We start from the raw sequence: 23,827 nt of genomic DNA, 5'->3' as shown, positions 1-23,827 counted from the left end.
ATATCTTATCAAAGTATGGCTGGGCAGTAATTCAATATTGTATTATTATTGGCTTTCAGTATAATTTGATCATATCGTGTTATGGCAATTCTGTTGTCCAAAAGTTATGATTCAAAGCAAATTTCAATAGAATCCTTTTGCTTTACATGTGAAAAAACAGTAAAGCAGTTTTTGTCTAATGTAATGCATAATAGTGGACCACAGTCTATTATATGGAACCTTTATATGATTATTTTATATGCTATTTTGTACACATTTGCCAAATCATGACATACATATTAAAGTCTAACTGAAATGAAATTGCCTTTTTGTCTGCTACATCATACATATCTGCTCTGTAAATCACTCCTTTTAGAGAAGAAAGAAACCAAAAAGAGGAAATTCTATTTTAAAGTCTTTGTTTTCATGATCGTGCCCCTGGTTTTAAAAATAAAATAATAAATAAAATGCTATTCTGCCATGCGGTATGCAGCTGGAGCCCTTATTTTGATACGGCAAATCCAATCTTGAATAGAGTGATAAGGTGGTGTTTGATCATAGGCAGAGCAGACGGTCACACTGAGCCTGATAGCAGCAGGCTACACAACACAAGAGCCACATACTCTGAACAACAACTAGGCTGACCAGATGAGAATAGGTGAAATTCGGGACAGGGGAGTTGGGGGTGGCCACGGTGGGCATAGCCTCCAGGACATTACATTCAGTGTCAATGAACAATAAAACACATGAAAGTCAAAACTCAATGCTGAAATTTATTATTTTTGTTCATGAAGTCAGCTGTCTGATAGTAGGAAAAAGAAACACAATGACAGTGCCTGTCTGTGGGCATCACCAAAAGAATGTTTGACAACGATCAGTATTTGATGTTTTATTAGGCTATAACTAATCAAAACTCTAATTTTTTTTTGTCTAATTTTCAGGACAAACAGGACAGGATTTGGGATTCAGGACAACTGCTTGTAATTTGGGACTGTCCCAATTTTTTTGGGACATCTGGTCACTTTAACAACAACCCACATTAGCTTTTACTTCTACAAATACCAATATATCACCAGACGAAATGAGGTGAGATAAGGCAAGCTGAGGTGATGATATGTTTGCTCAGATACATGATCCTCCTTTTGTGTAAGGCAATATAATATTAGAGGGAATTATTTCTGTAATCGACTACTGTACATTCCTGTTCTTCTCTAAATCTCAATCTGTGATTATCACTCTCAGGCTCTTTCTTTCTCTGTGTGTGTTGTGTCTCTCCATGTTCTCTCTTTTTCTGCCTCAGCTGGGATCTCGCGAGAACAGTTGCTGGCCAGTAGGGGTTTGGGTCCGGCTTGCTGGGTTCTTCAGGACTGGAGTGTCTGAGTCGTGACAAACAGAGAATGTGTGTGTGTGTGTATGTGAGTGTTGGTGCATGTGTACGCGCTTGTGTGTGCTAGTGCCTCTGTGTGTAAGTGTGTGGGTGGGTATGTGTGTAAAGATAGGCTTACAGACATTCACCCAGGCAGATGTCCCTTTAGACCTTACATGGTTTTGTCACAGCACCTCATAACAAGCACACTTATACACACACATACACACACACACACACACACACACACACACACACACATACGCGTGCACACACACACACACACACACACTGCAGTGCGTTTAAAGAATAAGGTTAAGGACAGTAGGACAGTCTCACATTGTGTTTCAGAACACGACCTACAACTTCTCTCAACAATCCTAGTGGATTCACATTGTCACAGTGGATTTAATTTATAGTAAAGTACGTAAAAGAAAAATCATTCCTGCCATGATGTAGTGTAGTAAAAAGAGGGTTGCTGACATGCATCTCTACACACAGCTACACCATATGTTGTCCCTGTGGTGAATCAAAGTAGTAATTTTTACGAGGCAAAACAAGGGTGTTTGAAACTTGTTGGGCCACTGAAGAAATCTCATTCTTTTTATTTTTAGTTTTGAGGCAGCTGGTAATTTACAAGAAGTGGGTCACAATATGTGAAAAACTGCTCTATCATGGTTTGGAATATATCTTGTTATGATAATGAGATTAATGTAGGACATGCAGCAGATTTCATGTAAGAGTATTATCAATTATTACTATAACATAACTCATCTATAATATAGATAACAGGCTGCAGTGTCCCATGTACAGTAGTTTCATTGGGTGAGTCTGCTCAGTAATGTCAGTCCAGGACAAAGCTCTAATTTGTAACTGAAGACAATGGTTTGTGTGCTTGGACCCCTTGTACTCTCTGGAAAGAGTTTCTATACTAGAGCTGCAATGATTAGTCAATTAATCAATAAGTTGTTTGACAGAAAATTAGTTTCATCATTTTGAATCAGTTTTAAAAATAATACAAATAGTGTAAAATTCTCTGGTTCCAGCTTCTTAAATGTGAATGTTTTCTGGTTTCTTTAGCCTCTATGATACTAAACTGAATATCTTTGGGTTATAGTCTGTTGGTTGGGACAAAACATGAAATTTTAGGTTGCATCTTGGGCTTTGGGAAACAGTCACTGATATTTTTCAACACTTTGCCTCTGCCTTTTTAAAGACCATCGACTTATCGATTAATCAAGACAATAATCTACAGATTAATTGATAATGGAAATAATTATTAGATGCAGCCCTACTGTATATCTTCCTTGCATTTTTTAAAAATTCTAAACACATGAAAGTTAGTCAAACCTGAGATTACATTCCCCAAATTTATGAATATGTCTATGTTAGTACTGTGATGGACTGTGAAGAGTGTCTCTCTGCTGTCTTCCCAGTGTATGCTGGGATAGGATACAGCCTGAAGGGTTTATAAATATGGTGAAGATATAAAAAGATCTTGTCAGCTTTTAATATCTATTATTCATTCATTCAGATTATGTATGATATTCTTGCAAATATTAAGAAATAACTTCAAAATTAGGGTTAGATTTAGGTTCTGCATACCACAAACACTCCTGACACTCTCAATGTTCATGTAAACAAAAAGAGCTCCCCCTGCAGTTTGCAGTGTGTTTGTGCATGTGATGGTCTTAGCAGCAATAAAACACTCAGGTGAGTATCTGTGTGTCAGAGAAGATCCCTGGCACATGATGTTGACAGTTTCTTACTGTAGCACATGTGTCTATTGGTATGAAGCTGATATTAGCATTAGTAGCAGTCTACTTAAGACTGAATGATGGAGCTGTCAAAGATATTGTGGCTCTGACGTCCATTAGGCCCCTGCGATTTCCCAGCCTCTTACAGACATTGACATGAGAAGTGTATTTGAGCTGTAATGGAGGTCGTCAAGAGACAGCAGAGCACAGAGGAGGATTTAAGGGCCCGGATGAAGGATGAGAGTGTGTTGTTTGTGATAGAAAAAGGATTTATTTGGTTTACTCAAGTTGGATATCTGCTATACAACACTGTACTATAACTGCACATAAACATTGCACCACTTTTCCCAGCTTGACTCCCAAACAAAGATCATTAACAAGCAAAGAAAGGTAGACATATAGCATTCAAAAAAACAAATTATACATATTTACATTACCAGGGAGTTAAGTGTGATTCAGCATTCCTGTTTTTTTTTTCTTTTTCTCTAAACAACCATCCCATCCTGAGGGGCTTGGATAAAACATGAGTCCGCTGTATTAGGCAGATTATCTCATCTGCCATTCAAGATGCAAAGTCATCTCCAGTGGATGACAGTCGCTCTGTCAGGTCATCTCATTTTATGACATCAGCCTATGAACTATGACAGCTAGGGCAGTCCACAGACACAACACACACCCACAGATTGATAATTACACAATATCTATACTTAAAATTGCATTTCTTTTTTTGAACATTAAATGGAAGATACAGTAAATCCAAAGCCTCAATTAAACCTTAAAGCCAAATGTTGTGTTAAGCATACCTTCACATATATTTCATATCATCCTGTAAAGCAAAGAAAAAAAAAATATTATGCAGTGTGGTTTGAATATGCAACGAGTTGGATTTTTTTTTAATGCAAAGCCCTTTTTTCCCACCCAAATCAAACTGTGGGGCTGCAGCAGAGACGAACATCCTGTTGACCTCAACTTAGATGCCACAGCTCCCAAATTAACCTCTGCTGTCAGATATGATTACTAGTGGGAAGCCCTCTCTATGTACTGTGCAGGAAATAATGAATCAAAACTGAAGTGCAAAATGCTACACTTGCTCCAACACAGCAATTTTTAGTCCTTCATTCATTGAGTGTTGGACCATTTTTGGCTTAACCTCTTCTTCAACTCCACTACACCAGCTGTTACCAACATGCAATGTAGGTCAAAGGAGTGCACGCTTTATTGATGCAACATTGCATGATTTGTGCTGCCATTTGGGGCCACCACTTGTCTACTGCACCTTTAAACAACACTCCCACATTTTTGGAAATGCCCTTGTTGCTAGACTTATCAGTTGAGGAGATCAATATCAATTTCAGCTTTGCAGTACAGCAATAAGTCTGGGATGTTTTGTGTTTATTCCAGCTCAGCACAAAGACCAGAAGCAGCAGGAAATGGCTAGTTCTGTCAAAGGTACCCTCCAAAAACTTCAAAGCTGTCTTATTTAGTGAAAGCTACTTCGAATATTGTCGTCTGACTGTGAAATTGAATTACAGTTTCAAATGGAAAATCATTGCAGTGGGGGGAGAGACAGCGGGGAAGAGTAGGGAGGTGGTGGTGGTGAAGGGGAGCTGTATGTAGATCAGCCCTCCAGCATTAAGTGTGATGTGTCCTTTTCTTCATCAGCAGCGCCTGCTCTTCTTTTATTTTTAGATAGGTTGACGGAGAGACGGATGGAGGGAGGAGGAAGGAGGGACAGCAGATGAAGAGAAAAGTGCTTCTGCGCTCAGTTAGTGCTGTATAGTGTCACAGAGTGGACAGGTCTCTGACAGTAGCTTCTGTTTGTGTCCTTCTATCTCCAGATTATGTGCCAGCCAGAATGGGACTACAAGAGGGCTCTGAGCAGATCCCAGGTCAGTGCAGCAGAGAGGGAAAGAGAAGGAAAGATGTGTGCTTGTTTTTGGAATTGTTTTGGGGGTTTTTTCAGCTTACAGATTTCTTTTATTGCAGTGGATGTAACAACTGCACTTGACTTGTTGATGTGGAACATTTTTAAACAACAATTTTTATTTAGTTTGATTTTATTTAGTTTGTGAGTCCACTGATGTGTTCAGATTGAAATCTTATAATTTGGTTGGCTGTTATGTCAATCATGAATGTATAGAGGATTTTAAAAATCCGCTCAACTCCAAAAGCAATTTTCTGCTTCAAGTCAACTCAACTCACTTCCTATTTTTTTAATTTCAGACCTTTTTTGACTTTAAACAATATAACCACAGCAAATTACATTTTAAAATTGCTCAAAAGCATTTTGACCTGAGGAAGATCTAACTTGGATCGTCACGCCGTCAATTTGAATTAAAATTGCGGCTAAGTGTGCGTTACTCTTTTTCCATTGGTACTGTTTTTAATAGCTCTTCAGCTATGTGATGTGCATATAATTGCACCCACTTAGTTATTACATTGATGGTCATAAATGAACGCTGTTTAGAGTTCATGGAAAAACTTTCATGAAAAACTTTGTATTAATCTCAACAACAAACAATAAGCATTTAGCTGTTATATGTTAGCTAACAACAATCTACCTACAGTTCATATCTAGCAGAATCATTGACATCCTTTAGGAATAGTCTTAATGCTTACTGGTTGAAGTCTGTGTGAAAAGGGGGAAAATGTGGAATGGGACATATGGGTGTGTGAAAAAACAGGAGTGCTTTATGCTAGCAACCAACATTTAAAGTACATAATGGTCAATAAAAACCATTATCAAAAAAATGTTCAATGTCAATATGGCAGCTTATGGAGTGTGTCTTTTGTGTCTAAAGACAGCAGCTGTTTGGACAAAGTTTAATTAGCATTTTTCATTTGCTAAACAGTACAGTAATGCTTTTCTAATTAAATAACATTCAACTTGGCTCAGTTTGTTACTAGTATTGGTTATGGTTAATTAAAATGGTTTACAGGACACTGAGAAAAATGGTGGTGGGCCTGCCATGTTTCATGTTTTTTCTTAACATTTTTGCTGCCAGGTGGTTCTTATGCTTTATTTTTATTGGGATTGTGGTTTGCCCCTAATTTTAACAGGTATTGTTAGTTGCAGGGACACATACCGCATTAAGATGCAAGACGCTACTTATTATTGCTAACATTTATCAGTAGTCTTAAGTATGCAATGAAAAATAAATACAGATCATTAAATAAGAAAGGTATTTTGATTAAAAAACCATGACATTTCAAGTACAGTCATGTAAATTTAGGGAACAAAAGTAATCACTCTTATAGATATCCCAGGTTTGACTTTTCCCACCAAACCTCCCAGAGTTTAGAAGTCAGTGTTGTCTTTTACAAGAAGAATTCTGAACTTTTGAAGACTGCCTTTATTTTATACTTAACCTCTCATTTGATTTTTAAGTCATCCATAATTTTTTTATACTGGACATGCAGCTCCAGCTTTAGCCAACAACCAAACCTCCATCTTAATAGACATTTAGTGATCAATATGTGCCTCAGTCTCCTGATGTAGAAAGCCCTGTTCTGATAATACACATTACTCGCTGCTCGGTTGTCATGCATCACCTGCTATCACAGGAAACACTTGACAAGTAGTGGGCGTAGTATAACTGTGGCCAACTGAGCCCCGAACAACAATTTTATGGTCCATAGACGAGTCACTTTGATCTTTGTCCTGATGTATCTTAGCAACCAGGTATTTTCAATACAACTGATTTCTGTGCGCTGTGTAGGTCTTCTCATCCCTGAACCACCAGTGAACACTTGCAATTGGCAGATGCAGAAGCAGGGGCGGTGAGAGGACAGAGGGAGGTTCATGAAGCAGCAGAGGAGAGGAGAGCAGAGGAGAAGAGAGGGCGAGGAAGTGTTTGTGGGCTACATTATTGAAATGTCAGTTGCTTTGGATTGAGACTCTTACTTGTGTGGCATTTGAACTACAGTTAAAAGAAGGAAACAGAGCAGAAGGCTGTTGTATCCATAAGAATTGTGATAGCTAAGACCAGGTTTGACTGGCTGTGTTGAGACCCAACACGAATCATGGAGAGGAGACACTCAGCAAGTATCATCATGGGACACCATCAGGACAACGCGCGTCCCCCTAAACAGGTTCAGTATTGGTTTTAGTGGAGTGTGTACTCTGTCATCTGGACAGTATGTGCATGTGCATGTACCTGTGCTTTGTGTGTGTGCGCACAGAAAAAAGGAAAGACATTTAATCAGCAATGATGAAATGGTTTAAGTAGGACAACTTGAAGAAATGTCTAAATTAAGCGTCTTGATACAGCCTAGTTTTTAGGTCAGTTACGCATGTGAGAGACTGGTCTTCATAAGTGAAGCCACTGCTGAAAGATTCAGCGTCACTATTGTTTTTAAATGGGTGCTATTTGTTGAGCAGCATATCTTATAGGAATGGTTTTGCTGCTTATATCTGTGTGTTCGCAAGGCAACACAATGGTTTGCATAGTTTCATTATCTTCAACTGAAACTTAGAATAATTTCAATATCTATTGATTTTTGTGTAAGCATCACTTTTAGACACAATGCATATGAGAAAAAGGTAGATTTATTGCAAAATGCAAAACGTAACACATCTCAGCTAGCTTTTACTTCTCTAGTCGTTATTGACAAATCAATAGATACATTTGTTAAGGATCAATAGTCTTGCAACTGTGAGGTTCCTGTTCTGCAATCCTGCAACTGTTTGCATATACTGCATTCATTCTCCTGTATCCAGAACATGAACTTGGTCTCTAGTATACATTGTTTGCTACTACTGCATCGGCATTCATTCTTAAAGTCATATTATACACTCTTCTGTGCTACAGTAGAATAGAAACAATGGGCATCTCACCAACGTAGTGTTGTATGTACAGTTGTAGATTAGACTGTGGAGGAGCTCAGCTGGCCTGCTAGAGTGAGCTGTTCTCTTTTTCACTTGACTGGCCATGGCCTGCCTGTGGACTCAGCTCCTCTCTTTCTCTGTGCCTGTCTATTACTCTCTTTCTCTCTCTTTCTCTTTATTTCCCTCTCTGCTCTCACCATCTGCCTTTATGCCTGATCTGCCTACATATCTCTTAACTGTCTCTCAAGAGATGGCTGGGGGATGGGCGAAGAGAGGGAAAACTGAAATAGTTGGAAATGGCAGATATGGGAGGAAAAGGGAAAGAAAGAAAGGAAAATCATCAATGTTTTGGTATCTGTATCATCCTGATTTCTGTGGAATGAGCGCTGACCTTAATTTTGATAATGATGTACATCCACATGATTATAACATATGCATACATCTGTGCTCAGAGGGATCATAGTGTCTGTGTGATTCAGGCATTATGAGTGACATTAAAATGTAGCTCCTTTTTAAAAAAAAAAAAAAAAATGCTAGGGTTATCCTCAAATAATTTTCAAATCAGGTTACATACAATGTTTTTTGTCCATGTGTGGACTTTCTCTGTTGAGTTTTTTTCAATAGGCTGCTTTTCAAATGACCAAAGTTCAAAGTAATTTAAAACAGAAAAGTAATGATTAAGGGGGTTTCCTGTGGTGATGGATTGAGCTCATTTCTAGGTCCCCACGGGTAGCCAAAAAAAAACAACTAATAATTTGGTCTATAAAACATCTGAAAATAGTGAAAAATGTCCGTCATAGTTTCCTGAAGTCTAAAGTGATGTCTTCAGATAGCCTGGTTTGCTGATCAACAGTCCAAAATCCAAAGATATTCAATTTATCACTTAAGACTAAGAAAACTAGCAAATCCTCACAAATGACTAATCGATTAATAGATTATCAAAACAGTTACAGATCATTTTTTGCTAACTGACTAATCGACTAATCGTTGCAGCTCTCATTTAATTAAAAGTACAATTTTTGTGAAAAGTATTTCTGTGTGTATCAGCTTGAATGCCAAACCCTAAACGGATAGTGCTTTACCATTTAAAGTTGACAATGTTATGCAGCCTTACTAGTGATCCAAATCAGTGCTTCTATTTTTAGGAGCTTAATGTACACAGATCTTATTTTACTTATCAGCATACATCATCGCAGGCCAGTGTTTAATATTGTCTTCTGTTACAGTGTGCTGCATTTGTTGAGGGATTATGACCCATCTTTCTGTGTGCGGCATGTACTGACAGATCCCAAGGGGCAGTTGTGGTACATGCACGCCTATGTATGTGTGTATATACACTCATCTGTGTGTGTGTGTGTGTGTGTGTGTGTGTCTCCACTGTTGATTTACTCATTGACCGTCGCTCCCCTTGCTGTCTCCTGTGGGCCTTTATGCTGGGAGGAATCAATAACCTTCTCCCTCGCCTCGCCTCACCACTGTGTCTCTATACCAGCACAGTGATCTGTGGCGCTTGATCTGCTCAAATGCTCATGCATGTCACGCTGCATGCAATTGCAAATGCACTCACATACAGTAGGTTGTTTTATAAATAGTTTTAACTATAAGGCAGAATGCAAAAGTTAAATATCAGAATTCTAACAGAGAAAAGTGCCACTACTGGACATGAAAACAGCTGCACCCCCCCCCCCCCCCCCACCACCACCACCACCACCACACACACACACACACACACACACACATTCAATCTCCCTCTATCTCACTCTCTCCCTGACATTAGCCGAACAGAGTCCATTACTGCCAGGTAATGGGTGAATGTCACAATAGCAGGATGTCATAAAGCTCTGGAGTGGTCTAATGGGTTTTGTTCAGGTTGAGGTGACACATGCACACTCCCACATGCACACATGCAGACACGCGTTCTTCCAGGAAACTGTCTTCCTGTGTGCTCGATGCATTTACTCATCACATCACAGCCCTGAGCTCTGACATGTTTGAAGAGCTAATACAATCTGTTTAAGGAAGCAAATTATAAGAATCATCTGTCAGTTTGTTTGAATACAGAGGGGTGGTTCTGCTGTTGTTACCTTTTATGTCCCCCCTTCACTCCACCCACTCATCTTTCTCTTTTTCTACCTAAGATGAAGCTCTACCCCGGACAAATATATGAACATAAGTTAGAGAAAAGGTGATAGCTTCCCTAGAATAATATTAGAAAAAAAGCATACAACTATAACAGACATTTTATAGGCTCAAGATATCAAAAAAAAACAAAACACTGAAGTGAAAAAGTTAGGCACAGATACAAGCTGAGTGGCAAAGGCAAAGGTTTCTGCCAGTCGTCAAGCATAGTGGCCTCGGGGGGAAGGCAGATGGGAGAGCGAAGGCTTATAGAGTGATCATGTGAGCTCCTTTGCTTCGTGTGTCGGTACAACGGGGGAGAGAAGGTTGCAGGAGGAGAGCAGGAGTGGAAGAGTAGAAAACATCTGGGGCAGATTGAACGTCTTGATTTACCTACTCTAGCAATCATCCATAATTCCATAAGCTCTCTTATTATTTCCATTTCAGTATTAATGGATGATGAGAATTTCTTATGATTATTCTGTTTTGTTTTATATTCACAGCATTATGTTTTGGTAGCGTTGCCTAACCAAAAATCAATATTATCAGCTGATTTTGCCTCAACACAGGCAACCGCATACTGTAGTGACAGCCAGTATGCTAAATAAATAGATAAAGTACGTCATGTAGCAACAATGATTTCCCCAGATTCCATTACGTTAAATGCTGATAGACCTGTGACTAGACAATGGTGCACAGGCTGTTAGGAATAGCAGTTTAATTGTTTAACTGTAATATAGCCTCACATAGCTTTCTCATATTTCATTGATTACCAAATTTAATAATCCTTTCCCCTTAAAAAAAACAAACCTAGAAATGGTTCCCCAAAAAAGTTCATCTGAAACTTAAGAAAACACAAAATTTTTAGTTACAGCTGCGTATCAAACCTCGATTTTTTATTGGTACCAACCAAAACTGTTGCAGTAGCATCAAATAAAACTTAAGTACTGAAAGCTGGCATTAAATTTCAGATTTGTAATCTCGTTACTTTATTTCTTAATCAAACAGTTCCTAATTTGTTTAATTTCAGCAAAGTTCTTGGACACCTGCTGGTGTTTAGATGACATGTAACATCTGAGACGTTTTTCCCTGTTTTGTTAATAATAAAACAAGGTAGTTTGCGTGTTTATATTTCTTGGAGGTATCTAAAAAGTATTGTTGCAGTAACTGTAGTGAAACTCGGGTATTGTTTTGGCACTAGTGTTGACAAGTTGCAAGCAATGACCAGTGCTATTGTTAAGCTGATTATAGTTTGATTTGAACATCAAGACAAGAGACTGAGTTATGTCAAATCTATTTGGTGTTTTTAGTTATGTTTAAGAATTCAAATGTTTGCTTTCTGTTCCTGTTGCCAGTTATTCCCTTTATTTTTTAGAATGTTTTAAACATGTCTGACATGTACAATTGGAATAGGGGACGTCGACATCACAAGAGTGAGTGAGAAAAAAGAGAGATTGAGATAGAGAGAGTTTGAAAAAAAGGTCTGAAAACGGTTAGCAAACAGAAAAACAGAGCAGTGTGCCATGAGTTCATCCAGGTTTTAGCAGAGAGCCACAGCTCAGCTGAAGTTCATTTCATTCTTACTAAGTTCACTCACCTCAGCTCTCTCTACAGAGTGTAGTCCCTGTTGTCTCCATCAACAATTTTACAGAATTTTTATCAATATCTTTAGGTTGATACAGAAGGTCCAGCATGTGCAAATCAAATTGTTTATTGACACATGACAATTTGTGTTCTTACAGGATTTGTGGGGTTTAACTATCAACAAACATCTAATTGTACTTTACCAGTCACTGAGTGTGTTTTCCAGTGTGTCCAACTTTACTCAGTTGTATGAATTGGGCTTGTTTGTGACCATCAAGAGAAAATTAATATATGCTGATAAAGTTGTTACATGTAGGATGTTTAGTCTTTGTAAGTTTCCATTTTCACATCTATTCCCAATCATATCTTATAGCTTGTTAACCAGGTGCTACTTCTGATAAGTCAATGACACATAATGCATATTAAGAAGTTTTACAATTTACGTATCACTAATAAACGTGGCACATAAGCAGCACACAAACATGTTATGTCTTTTTAAATGATAATACTTTAACTAAAATAATTAATTAATTAATAGCATATTCCTTTGGAAACACTATGCTTTCATAACTTCTGATTTTGAACAGATTCCTTACTTATAAAATCGAAATTGGCAGGTTTAAGCAATCTTTCCAGGTCATATTTTGTGCTGTAATTAAGTGCATTATGCATATAAGTTACCTCAGATTTGTAAATTACATACAAATTCACACTATCAACTCCTTATTCCTCATGTATTAATTCTGTCTTTAGCTCTCAGATTCTATTGTATGGATTGACATATCGAGTTAAAAATGAAAAGTCTTGCGCAGATGCACTTAAATATACGATAAACATATGTATGTATATGTGTGTGAGTGTGTATATTGGCACATGTGTTGCAGAGTGTGAGGAAATTGATTATAAGCTAAAGAGCTGATTAGCACATGTTGACATTAACGGTGGAATTCATTACTGAAGCCACACATGGTTGACCTTTGACATAGATGAGCCTTTGGGCTTATCAGTCAATATTTTGAATCAGTGACTGCTAAATTTAGGGGAGAGGAGGTGAGATGGGAGTAGAGCTATTCTTTATATGGATACTATCGTGTGTCTGGTAATGGTGTTTTCATTGCTGTGATATGTTTCACAATCCATACTAACCTTTACATGTTCAACCCAAGCAGTTGTCCCAACATACTAGCTTTATTTTCAGTCACATTTTTAGACTTTTACATTACATATTGATACACCATACAGTGCACTGTTTACAATTTAATTTAATTTAGTATAAAGACAGATGCAAACACACACAATACATGTGCTGTCTTCAGCCCGCAGACATACATAACACCTTTCTTTTTGCAGGTAAAGAGATAAAGAAGCAGTGAAAAATGAACATAGACTGACTATCTCATTCTGTATCTTTCTCTCCTGTCTTATCTTTAGTCTTCGGGCACCAGTGTGGTAGTGGACATCACGGTGATGGGTGAGGCCCATGGTTTGATCTCAGACCTGCTGGCAGACCCATCGCTGCCCCCGAACACCTGCAGCTCTCTGAAGGCCGTCAGCAGCCTCCTCAGCACCCAGATTTGCCTGCAGCCACTCCACCGGCCTCGCATCCCAGCAGACACACACACGTGCTCTGACTCTGAGGATGGGCCTGAAAAAATAGAGAGGCTGGCCATTCCAAAGGTGAGAGCGTTTTTCTCTCATTTCTGTTAATCCTTGTGCTCTTCGTCAGACATTTGGGATAGTATCCAAACAACAAACCAACCACAATGAGCCCCAAGATCCATCATAAGTGTATTGTGCTCAAACTGTGCTGATTAGGAACTAGGAAAATCATCATTTACAACAGTCACTCACTTTTCTCATAAGGATTTGATTCTCTCCCAAGACAACTTAAGGGATAGGTTCACAATTTTTCAATTCTGTCAGGTGCCCAAATGAACAATGAAACAGGTTTTGCAAGATCCCCTTCAAATGCGCTTACAATGTCAGTGATGGAGGACAGTCCTTGTTTTGAGCAAATATTGTATTTAAAAGTTTATCTGAAGATAATATGAGGCTTCAGCTGTCTGAGTTAGTCAAAATAAAGTGGATATCTTCCACACTTAAAGTCATTTTAGTAAAAAATCCTCTCTTTGTGTCTCAACGACCACTGTTTTCCTGTTCAGCTGCAGTGGAAGGATCGTAATAAAAAGAGGTATTTTGTCCCTAAAAAGAGAGTAAATTTGAAAGATATTGATATGATTTGGCTAACTCAGATGGCTGAAGCCTCATATTAGCGTCAAATACACTTTTGAAAACAATTTTGCATTGAAGAAGGCCTGTGACTGAGACTTGAAAATGTGTGAACCTATCCTTTAAAGAATGTTTATTATTAGGAAGCAAACATCATAATCAGTAGAAGAAGACTTTGTTAATCAGGAAAGTCAGTTTTAATTTCATTGTATGTTGCAGCGTGTGTTAATACACACACACACACACACACACACACAAACATATGCCCAGGTGTACCTCACCCTGCAAACATCCTCCCCATTTCCTCCCTCCCTCACTGCTGGCGTAGCGTGGGGCTCTAATGTAGCTAACAATGACGCACAGACTTCCACAGGGCTTTTTAATGTTTTACAAGGCCAGTGCTTCAAAATGTATGCAGGCACTTAAGGCGGCAAGGAAACTAAATAAAGTGTGTGATGCAATGCAGGATAGCCTACCAGGAAACTGACTAGCAGCTTTAACGCTGTCTGAGTGCACTCAAATGCTTGACCCATGTGGTGGAACTCAATGAGATGCTGCCTCATTTTAGCTCATTGGGGATTTGTGAGTCTGCATGTGGTGATGGGTAAAGTTTGTGATTCAGCACCGGTGCTGCCCTGCTGTATGGCTCTGAACTGAGGACAGAAATAGCTGTTACATAAAGGTAATCAAAAATGTTGGTGACTGAGGTGCATTTGCTCGCTCACCCAGGTTCTGACCAGATTAACTGGACAGCAAAGCACTTTGTACAACTTTTGACTTTTGCTTGTCGCTGCTGTTGGCAACACGCTCATCATTTGGCTTTCACTTTTTGTTTTTTTCCCCATGATTCAACACTAGCAGTTCTGGTTATTGCTTACATCCATTGAAGCTATGTCTTCTTTAAAAGGACTGTGATGGTGGTTTTAGATGTTTTACGTTATATGAATTTCTGGCGAGTCACATAAACTTTACATTAATACTGCCAATTTTCCAAGGTGCAGTAAGAGTTTTGAGGTCATTTGTTTATATCCATTTCACTACAGACTTAAACTTTAGGATAACAGCAATCCATCACAATTGAACATCATGTCTACTTTAGTTTTTGTCAGATCCATTATTGTTGCATATGTGCCAACTTTTCAGATCTGCACTTAAAACTGCTTATCCACACAATTTATACTTTCTCAACACTGAAAGCAGCAGTGATGATTGATTACCACCAAATATCTCTTTCTCTCTTACTCACCCTCTGTCTCTGTATTACTCAATCACTCCTCTTCTCTCATTCTTTCACACACTATTAGAGATCTTTTGATTAGATTTCCTTCTCTCTGGAAGAGAAATATACCAATTGAGCAATGTATGAGTCTGTGTGTTTGGATGGCAGTGATGATGCTTGTGTGTGGAAGTAAACAGAGAAAGAAGGATGGACATGACTTACTTCAGTAGTATGTGAAATTTAAACCTCTGCTGCCCTCTATATCCCAGTCTCACTCTGTGATTTGGTTGTGTGTGTGTGTGTGTGTGTGTGTGTGTGTGTGTGTGTGTGTGTGTGTGTGTGTGTGTGTGTGTGTGCGTGTGTGTGAGAGAGAGACCCTTTTAGACAACCAAAAATACAAACTGACAAATAACTGAGTTTAGCTCATGGCTTTACAACAACATTTACAAAACCGGATAGATTGACACCACAGGGGGAACAAGCATGTCTCCTATCTACTTACCATCCTGTCCCCCATATGCTTTTCAAAAAACAGGAATAGGCTGAAAGAACCAATATGGCATCCTTCTAGTTTAATGTCTTTACTTTTTTTATGGGGGCAAAAAGGAGACACAACAAGCTATATTTATTAGTCAGAATATAGGCCTGATGCCATACGTCATGTTTTAACTAATGACAAGAGCTATATATTTCCACAGAACAAGTGAGGCACCTGTTTTTTTCCTCTTTATCATCCATCCATGTTACATCTCTAGCTGTCTCGGCACAGACTTTGTATCTTTTTACTCTTTTATGTCCATAGAGTAAAGTGTGATCCAAACAGTGTAAGAGTTACTGTGGCATGACATAATGAGAAGATGGGGTGAGACTGGACTCTTTGAAACAATGTTGGGAAATTGGACCATTCTAGCAGTAAATAATAGGTAGTATACATTAAACACAAAAATCAGAATGTCGTCACATTGACAAACTTTACTTTACAACACTTATTATAGTTAACAATACACAGAGTTAAATCTGCCAAAAGTTGGATGAGCCTTCCTATGAAACAGCACTATTAATGATGTACTGTGATGAATCTATTGGGCCCTCTGACAAGTGACACCATTTTCTAACCCTGACCTATCTTTACATATCTTTAAACTTCCTTTGAATCCTACTGTCACCCAACCGAGGAGTAGATACTTGGCTGCTTGATCCGGTCTTATATCTACATTGTATCTGCTTAGGCTGACCTACATTGGCTGGCCTTACTGGCTTGACTGGCAGTTTCATCTCACTCTTCTTATCTCGCTCCACAAGTCTTGCAAATAACCACTAGTTTTATTAGAAACTTTTCCACACAGTTCTCTGACCTAATTTACCTTTAAACCATCTTTGAAGCATACCCTTGCCCAAGCAAAGAGCAGATACTCCGCTGCTTAATCAGGCCTCATATCTACATGAAACTTTACGGATTAAACACATGTTGCAAAAACCATCTTGAGACATGGCATTGTGGCATTTGTGGAGAGAAATGTTCACTTACATGGAGGAAGTAAGACTTTCCAGCACCAAAACTGTTTATGCAAAATATGCTGATTTTATTCATATCGTAGGCTCCAGTTGGCCTCACATAGTTATAGAGGTGTGTAGTCGTGTAGACAGGCAATTATGGAGCTATTTCCCTATCTTTATTTAAGAGCGTGGTATATCAATTTGAGAGCATAATTTATTGATTTCACGTTCAAATTTTGTAATTGGTCCCTCAAAACCCTGCCCTCGCACTCAAATAGCCTCTGCTTGCACTTAGATTTGCTCTGTTTCTGCTCAAATTGACATAGCTCCATAGGCAATGAGTATGTACATTGTTAGTTTAAAGTCTAGAAAAAAGTGTTTTGTGAGTGTGTAATCATGTGTTTGTGTATCTGCGTTACAGCGTCTAAGGCGAAGCCTTCCCCCGGGATTGCTGAGGAGAATCTCATCAACCTGGACCACGACCACCTCGGCCACAGGTCTGCCTACCATCGAGCCAGGCCCTGTACGCAGAGACCGTTCAGCCAGCATCAAACACACCACAGACAGGTAATGTAATTTACTCACATACAATTTAGGCTTACAATAATTCATTTATCTGACTGTTTCCTTACATTAAACCAGTGAATCATGGAACAACTCAGTGATGATGACCATCTCAAAGAGCCGCTCCATGTCCGCCTCCTGTGCTGCCACTGTCACCTCCAACCACCTCTACAGCAAACCACTGGGAAGACCAGGTGAGGGTGTGTGTAAAAATCAGCATAAAGGGAAAGAAGGAGTAGTTCCACACAGTACTTTGAAGACTGAATCATCAGAGTCATATCAGTGCAGAAACAGTGTCTGTTTCTTTTTCAGGTTTCCCCCCCTCCAACATATCACCTCTGGGCTCTCCATGCCCATCACCTCCTGTCCAGGGCACTCCTGTCTCCAGCCCTACCATCAAGACATGTTCAGTGCAGCTTCCTGAGCCGGCTGGGCCCCTGACAGAGCGAACCCCTGGCTCTGTGGCCCCCAAGAGCCACCACAGAGCCTTAACTCACAGCCAGAGCGCCCCCAGCTCCACCACCCCTCACTGGCGGCCTCCATCGCTCTGTAGCAGGTAATATACTGGAATTCACAAATAGTGGAATAAGGCTTTGAAAGCATCTATGTCTAAATGCGTCCATTTGTATGGAAATGTTTCTCTGCTCTCTTTCTTTCAGCTGTGGCAGGCCGTTCAACAATCGACTGAACCACGGGGTAGAATCTGTTGACAAAGGAGACAGAATACCCCATCCAGGTAAACTCAGCACTGCAAGCATCTCAGCTTCTGTTCGATATTAAACACATCCATCCATCAGCTAGAGAAGAGAAATAAAAAGTGTTGGGAGAAATTTGGTCATGTACGGTATTTCCACCAGCACACTGGTATTCCAAAACTTCAAGAGTTTACTGTAACCTGTTTGATTAGTATTGTCTTCTCTCATTTTTAGCTTATTTTCTGGACTGATTATTTAATTCACTCATACTGACCTTCTCCCTATTGTAACTTTTCATAACCACCAATTTGGTTACAGAAAATTGCACATTTTTAACAATTTTTTTTGTCCCCCTCAGATGAGCGTGTAGTAGCGTCTTCAGACTACGACAGCACCTACGACAGCACCTATGAGACCAACCACAGTGATAGCAGTGACTTTGCACAGAATGAAGAGGAAGGAGAGGGAGGCAGGAAGCAGCCTGAAGTGAGGGAAGGTTGCGGGGATTATCCGGCAGAGGGCATCGTTCTTCACCCACTCTTGCCATCACCAGAGGTAGACAGAAACAGAAAGGCTTCCTTTTGGTAATGACTACAGATGTGTTGCAAATTCCCTCAAAGACAGTAAGAAATAAAAAAGGTGGAGCAGTGGTTTCTAACAAGGTATTTGCATATCTTGAAAATGTCTTAATAGCATTGAATTCAGTCAAAAAAGGCCTTAAAAGGCATTAAATGTTTAATTGACAAAGGTCACAGTAATATTAGTTATAACTTTTTTTTCAGTGTGGTCGCAGGCTGTCCAGAGATGTTATACATCTGAACTACGTGTGAGACTGGTGCGACAGTGGATTGAAGCTAATCCTTTTTTGTAGAGTATCACACCATCAGACTTGTAGTAAACACTGTTGCAACTGCTAGTTACAGTAGCTAGGAAGTTCATTGGCTTATAATGGGCAAGTGTCAGTTTTAGATAATACTTGAATTAACTTAAAATAATTCATTATTTTTCCAGACATCAGTTTTCTGACACTTATCTAGGAACAGGTCACATTAATTGATTAATTCTAATAGGAATTATTGTTATGTACCACTGACAAAATTTTTTGATATAAATGTTACTGAATTCATGTACATAATAAATAATTGTAGACCTTGTCGTCTTTACTGTTTTTGTCTTTGAGCAGTATGACTGTGAAAAATGTATTAAATTGCATTCTATGTGCTATTATAAAGGCCTTAAAAAGTCTTGGTGAACACTTCAGAAACCCTGTCACAATATGAGTGGATAAAAGTGATATTTAGGTTGAATTTTCACAACAATTTAACCTTTATTTACTGGTTTCTCAAATGCTAGAAACCAATCTCTGATGCAGTATGAGTGTATATCTAGAGAGAGAGAGAGAATCGTGACTTACGACCTAAATTTGCCTCTTGATGACTGTGGTGACTGAAAAGTTGAAATTATGAAAGTGATTTTACAAAATAAGGTATAAACCATCTTTATCTTCATACCTCCTCTGTACCTTTGCCTTTAACTCACAGGACAAGCCAGTCTTGGCCCTGGAGCCTCTGGTGAAGCCAGGGCTGGAGCCTCTGATGAGTCAACTTGACAACTGGAACTTTCCCATTTTCACTCTAATGGAGAAGACACTTGGCAAGACAGGCTGTATCCTCAGCCAGGTGAGCACTAATGAGCAATGAAATGTTAGAACCCATATGACATTTGTTTTTATAAAAACACATCAATAGTGACTCAATTAAATGCAACTCATATTGACAGAAATGTCCACATGTATGTCATTAGCAGCTTTATAAACCATCATAGTGCCATTAGCTGTCAATTTAAGCAGTGGGAAGAGTAAATTTGCATCTTCAGCTTGCAACAACAACAACACTAAATTGAATTAAAGCAAAACTCAGTAGAGCAGGGTTAATTAGGATTATGAGCAGATTTGTCAGTATAAACCCACAAGTTCAGTGTTAATATCAGTCAAGAATGTGCTGAATTGCTCTTATCAGACATGACTATACATCTAAACCTCCACAGAGCTGATTCACAGTAGTGATGATGTTTTCCTCATGTTGTGTCCTAGGTTTCCTACAGGCTCTTTGAGGACACAGGTTTGTTTGAGACCTTCAGGATTCCTGTACAAGAGTTTATGAACTACTTCCATGCTTTGGAGAATGGATACAGAGACATCCCTTGTGAGTTGACAAATTGTTTATGTGAATAAAATGATGTCCAACATTACCTTCATCTACCACAAGGTGGATGTATTGCTTTGTCAGTGAAATAAAGCCTCTCTAACAGGGCTGCTCTCTGCATCAGCAGTTTGTGGCATGTTAATAATGTTAGTTAATAATGTCCAGTTTGTTATATTTTAGTGCTAAATATCAAATTGATTCATGTTGAGAATGAAGATGCATAGACATTGTGCACTGACAGGTAGCATTAGTTGTCAGAACATTTGACAGCATTGAAAGTCTTGTGTTTTTGAAAGAAATTTAAATGACAGTATATAACCAAAGTGAGACCACATACTTTTTTTTATTAGTACTTTATTACATGGTTTTTACTTTTTAAATGAAATTAAACTGGTGTAACTGTGTATTATAAATAAACACTGTTTTCTGGTGGAAAATTATATTTATTCATTGTGCAAATAATTTTTATAGGTTTTCATAGCCCACCATGTTCACTTCCTTTGAAAACAGGAAAATTATGCCCTGGTCAGTGTGTTATTTTTGCAGCATATTTCATCTATTCTTTATTTGGATCCCCATTATCTTGCAAATAGTGGCCACAAGTCTAACTGGGGTCCAGACACTGTGAGCAACAATAAAACAAATAACAATTGATAATCACATTGATTCATAAAACAAACAAAAAAGCTAAACAAGCCAAATATAGAGAAGTCTTGTGTCATATACCCAACAACACAGGAGCCTTGTCTCCATCCATTCTGTCATGTTTGAACAGCGTCAACATGAAACTTACCACCCATAACATTGACCAATGTATAAAAGGCAAAAAACTGTTACTTCACCAATGTTACAGAAGGGGCTTTGCTGTTTGTTTTTTTGCCAGTTTAATAGCATCAAACTGCTTCTTCTCCAGCTGAGCAGCAGCATGTTTGAGATTTCATCTTAGTGGTCTTACTGCCCTCCACTGGTGGTGAGTCAGCAGTTTATTTTACTCTCCTCAGATCACAACCGGATCCATGCCACTGACGTGCTGCATGCTGTTTGGTACCTCACCACGCAGTCTGTGCCAGGCCTGCCCACCCTGCTGACTGAGAACGGGATACACACTGGTGAGGAGTTTTTTTATACTCAAGACCAAACTTTTAACCCATCACCTCTTCATTAAATTAGACGGAATTTAATTTTTTTTTTGTTGTTGTTTTATTTTTCTGGTATTTGCTGGTATATAATAAAAGGTTGAATTTAATCTGCTGACCCAGCACCAGAACTCAACAACTTCATCCATCTATATTTACTTTTTTTATGTATAAAGTACGATGTCAAAAGTTCAGTGTCATAGCAAACATAGCTCTTGTAATTTCACTTTCACCTTCACATTTTATTTCTGTATTTATTTTCTCTCCTGTTGTTGCTTGATATTGTTTTATCACTTATGACTCATTCTAACAGGTGAATTGAGTCAAAATGCTGAAACTTCCTTCCAGGATAAAACAGTCTAAGAGCACCATCAGTGACTGGGGTTTGAGCTTTGTTCTCTCTCTGCCTGTAGACTCAGAGAATGGCATTACTCCTGGTGCTACAGGCTTCTTGGTGTCCAAGATGAACTCTGTGCCAGAGGAAGGTTATGGCTCCTTGTCTGGCCTTATCCCCAGTCTGGAGCTCATGGCCTTGTTTGTAGCCGCTGCCATGCATGACTATGACCACCCTGGAAGAACCAACGCCTTTCTAGTAGCAACCAGTGCACCACAGGTAAATAAATGTAGGTCTGTTTCAGTGGCCCTGGAGAGGAGAGAAACAAGGGTGGCTTCCATTGAAATTTCTTGTTATCAGTTCATTCAAACTTCAGTATACTGAAGTAACCCATGTAAGTGAATACAGAATATGTGTAGAGTTGCTCCCACAAGCCAACACCAAGCTTATAAATGGGAGGAGAATAGCAATACCCAAAACTGCACACAGAGCCCCAAACCAGCTACTATTTCAATTTCTCTGTGTGTTATGGGAAACCAGCTGTGACCATTTCACACACAGCACCTCCAACAGCTGCAGATGTTATCTAGTGAACTAAGTCGGATCAATAAAAACCAGCACTTTATCTGATATGCACTGGCAAGCTAAGAAGGTAGATATCAGCAATGCAGCAGACAATTATTAATTTGATCACGTTATTCTCAAAAACATTCATGGCTTGGAGATGTTTTCTTTTTATGAAATGTTATGTAGCATTGATAACAGCAGCAGATGACCATCAGTACATTAATATGAGTTTAAGATTAGAAATGAGTGCGACCTCATCTAGCAGCAGAAAAAAACATAAAATAGGAGCTCAGCAAATAATATGCAATTATAATATGAAGAATAGAGAAGGAAGGTCTCATATAAAACCGTTGTTTTGAGCTTAAATATTTTTGTGATGCACAGCTGAATAAGTATAATGTGTATGGAAAATGTGACTGCTTATCCTAGTTGTAAAGGTCATGTAACAAGAAAAGAAATGATGTGAATGTGAATATTCATAATGCTCAAACATGATGATTTATATTTCATCAGAGCTTGAAATTATGATAATGCACATGCCAACCAATAGACAATTGAGAAATAAGCAAAATACTGCACATACAGTAGAGGGCAGCATAATAACTAAGAGCAGAAAAAAGGCTGCCAACAGAAACCATGATACAATCAGATCTGCAGGAGAGCAGCATGTATTCAGGTCATAGACACTTTGATTTAGGCCTTAAATGTCACTATTAATATTACTTTTTAGATTAGATTTTTTAACCTGCATCTAAACAAAGCTATGAGGTGAGAAAATGGACCATATAAGCTTCTATGCTTGTCACCTTGAAAGCCAAGATTACGTGTTAATATCTCATTCTCTCTGCTCTCTCTTCTGCTGTAGGCTCTTCTATACAATGACCGCTCGGTCTTGGAAAACCACCATGCAGCTTCAGCGTGGAACCTCTTCATGTCTCGACCTGAGTATAACTTCCTGGTTAACCTTGAACATGTGGAGTTCAAGCGCTTCCGCTTCCTAGTCATTGAAGCCATCCTGGCCACTGACCTCAAAAAGCACTTTGACTTCCTAGCAGAGTTTAATGCAAAGGTAAACAAAAACTATCTAAGACATCCATGTTGTGTCTCTTTTATATCTTCTCAGCTCTCGTTGATTTTTTTTTTGTTCCTGTGATAAAAGCAGTATTTTCTCCCAGGTTGTCCTAAATATAAGTTGACAATGAATCAGTAGGGGTTCTTCACAATCCATAACAGGGTTTCTGTTTTTCACACAAACCTTCCTGTGCACATGTCCCCAGGTGGGTGATGAAGGAGTGTCCGGTATTGATTGGACTAATGAAAACGACCGATTGCTGGTGTGCCAGATGTGCATCAAAATGGCTGATGTCAATGGACCGCTGAAGTGTAAGGAGTTGCATCTGCAGTGGACTGAAGGGATCGTCAACGAGTTCTACGAACAAGTATGGTCATAAACCTCTGCAGTCCTACTTTTTTTTTGAGATCTGGCCTCAGTATTTAAAAAACAATAATTTCTCAAAAAGTAATTAAACAGATATCACCTCATGCATATTGCTGAGAGCTTACTGTATGGAGTACAGTCAGCACTTAATGATACCCAGTGACAAAAACGTTCAAAAGCTGTTGTTAACAGGAGTGAAAAATAAATAAATAAGTGTAAAAAAAACCTAAGCAAAAATGAAGGGTACAGAAAAATAGAATTTTCTCTGAACTGAATTTACCTGAAATTTTTATAAAACAATGGGAAATAAAC

At 38.8% G+C, this 23,827-nt stretch overlaps 1 protein-coding gene across 3 annotated transcripts in view; it reads left to right on the top strand.

Moving 5' to 3' along the window:
- Positions 1-23,827, top strand: part of LOC121899294 (cGMP-inhibited 3',5'-cyclic phosphodiesterase A-like) — a 59,942-nt gene that overhangs the window by 23,485 nt on the left and 12,630 nt on the right. Inside the window, exons 2-14 of one of the 3 annotated variants that reach the window (XM_042415014.1) lie at positions 4,941-4,991; positions 13,064-13,309; positions 16,999-17,144; positions 17,220-17,335; positions 17,454-17,697; positions 17,801-17,877; positions 18,195-18,391; positions 19,378-19,515; positions 19,929-20,040; positions 21,042-21,149; positions 21,590-21,789; positions 22,943-23,146; positions 23,355-23,516. In XM_042415014.1, the coding sequence (XP_042270948.1) occupies positions 4,941-4,991; positions 13,064-13,309; positions 16,999-17,144; positions 17,220-17,335; positions 17,454-17,697; positions 17,801-17,877; positions 18,195-18,391; positions 19,378-19,515; positions 19,929-20,040; positions 21,042-21,149; positions 21,590-21,789; positions 22,943-23,146; positions 23,355-23,516 (2,001 nt within the window). Of the gene's footprint in view, positions 1-4,940; positions 4,992-7,076; positions 7,195-13,063; positions 13,310-16,998; positions 17,145-17,219; positions 17,336-17,453; positions 17,698-17,800; positions 17,878-18,194; positions 18,392-19,377; positions 19,516-19,928; positions 20,041-21,041; positions 21,150-21,589; positions 21,790-22,942; positions 23,147-23,354; positions 23,517-23,827 lie in introns of those variants that run through there. The other 2 variants (XM_042415017.1, XM_042415016.1) reach the window with 2 other exon arrangements.

Source organism: Thunnus maccoyii, chromosome 6 (assembly GCF_910596095.1).
Source record: "Thunnus maccoyii chromosome 6, fThuMac1.1, whole genome shotgun sequence".
NCBI lineage: Eukaryota > Metazoa > Chordata > Actinopteri > Scombriformes > Scombridae > Thunnus > Thunnus maccoyii.
This window is presented reverse-complemented; position numbering and strand designations above follow the sequence as displayed.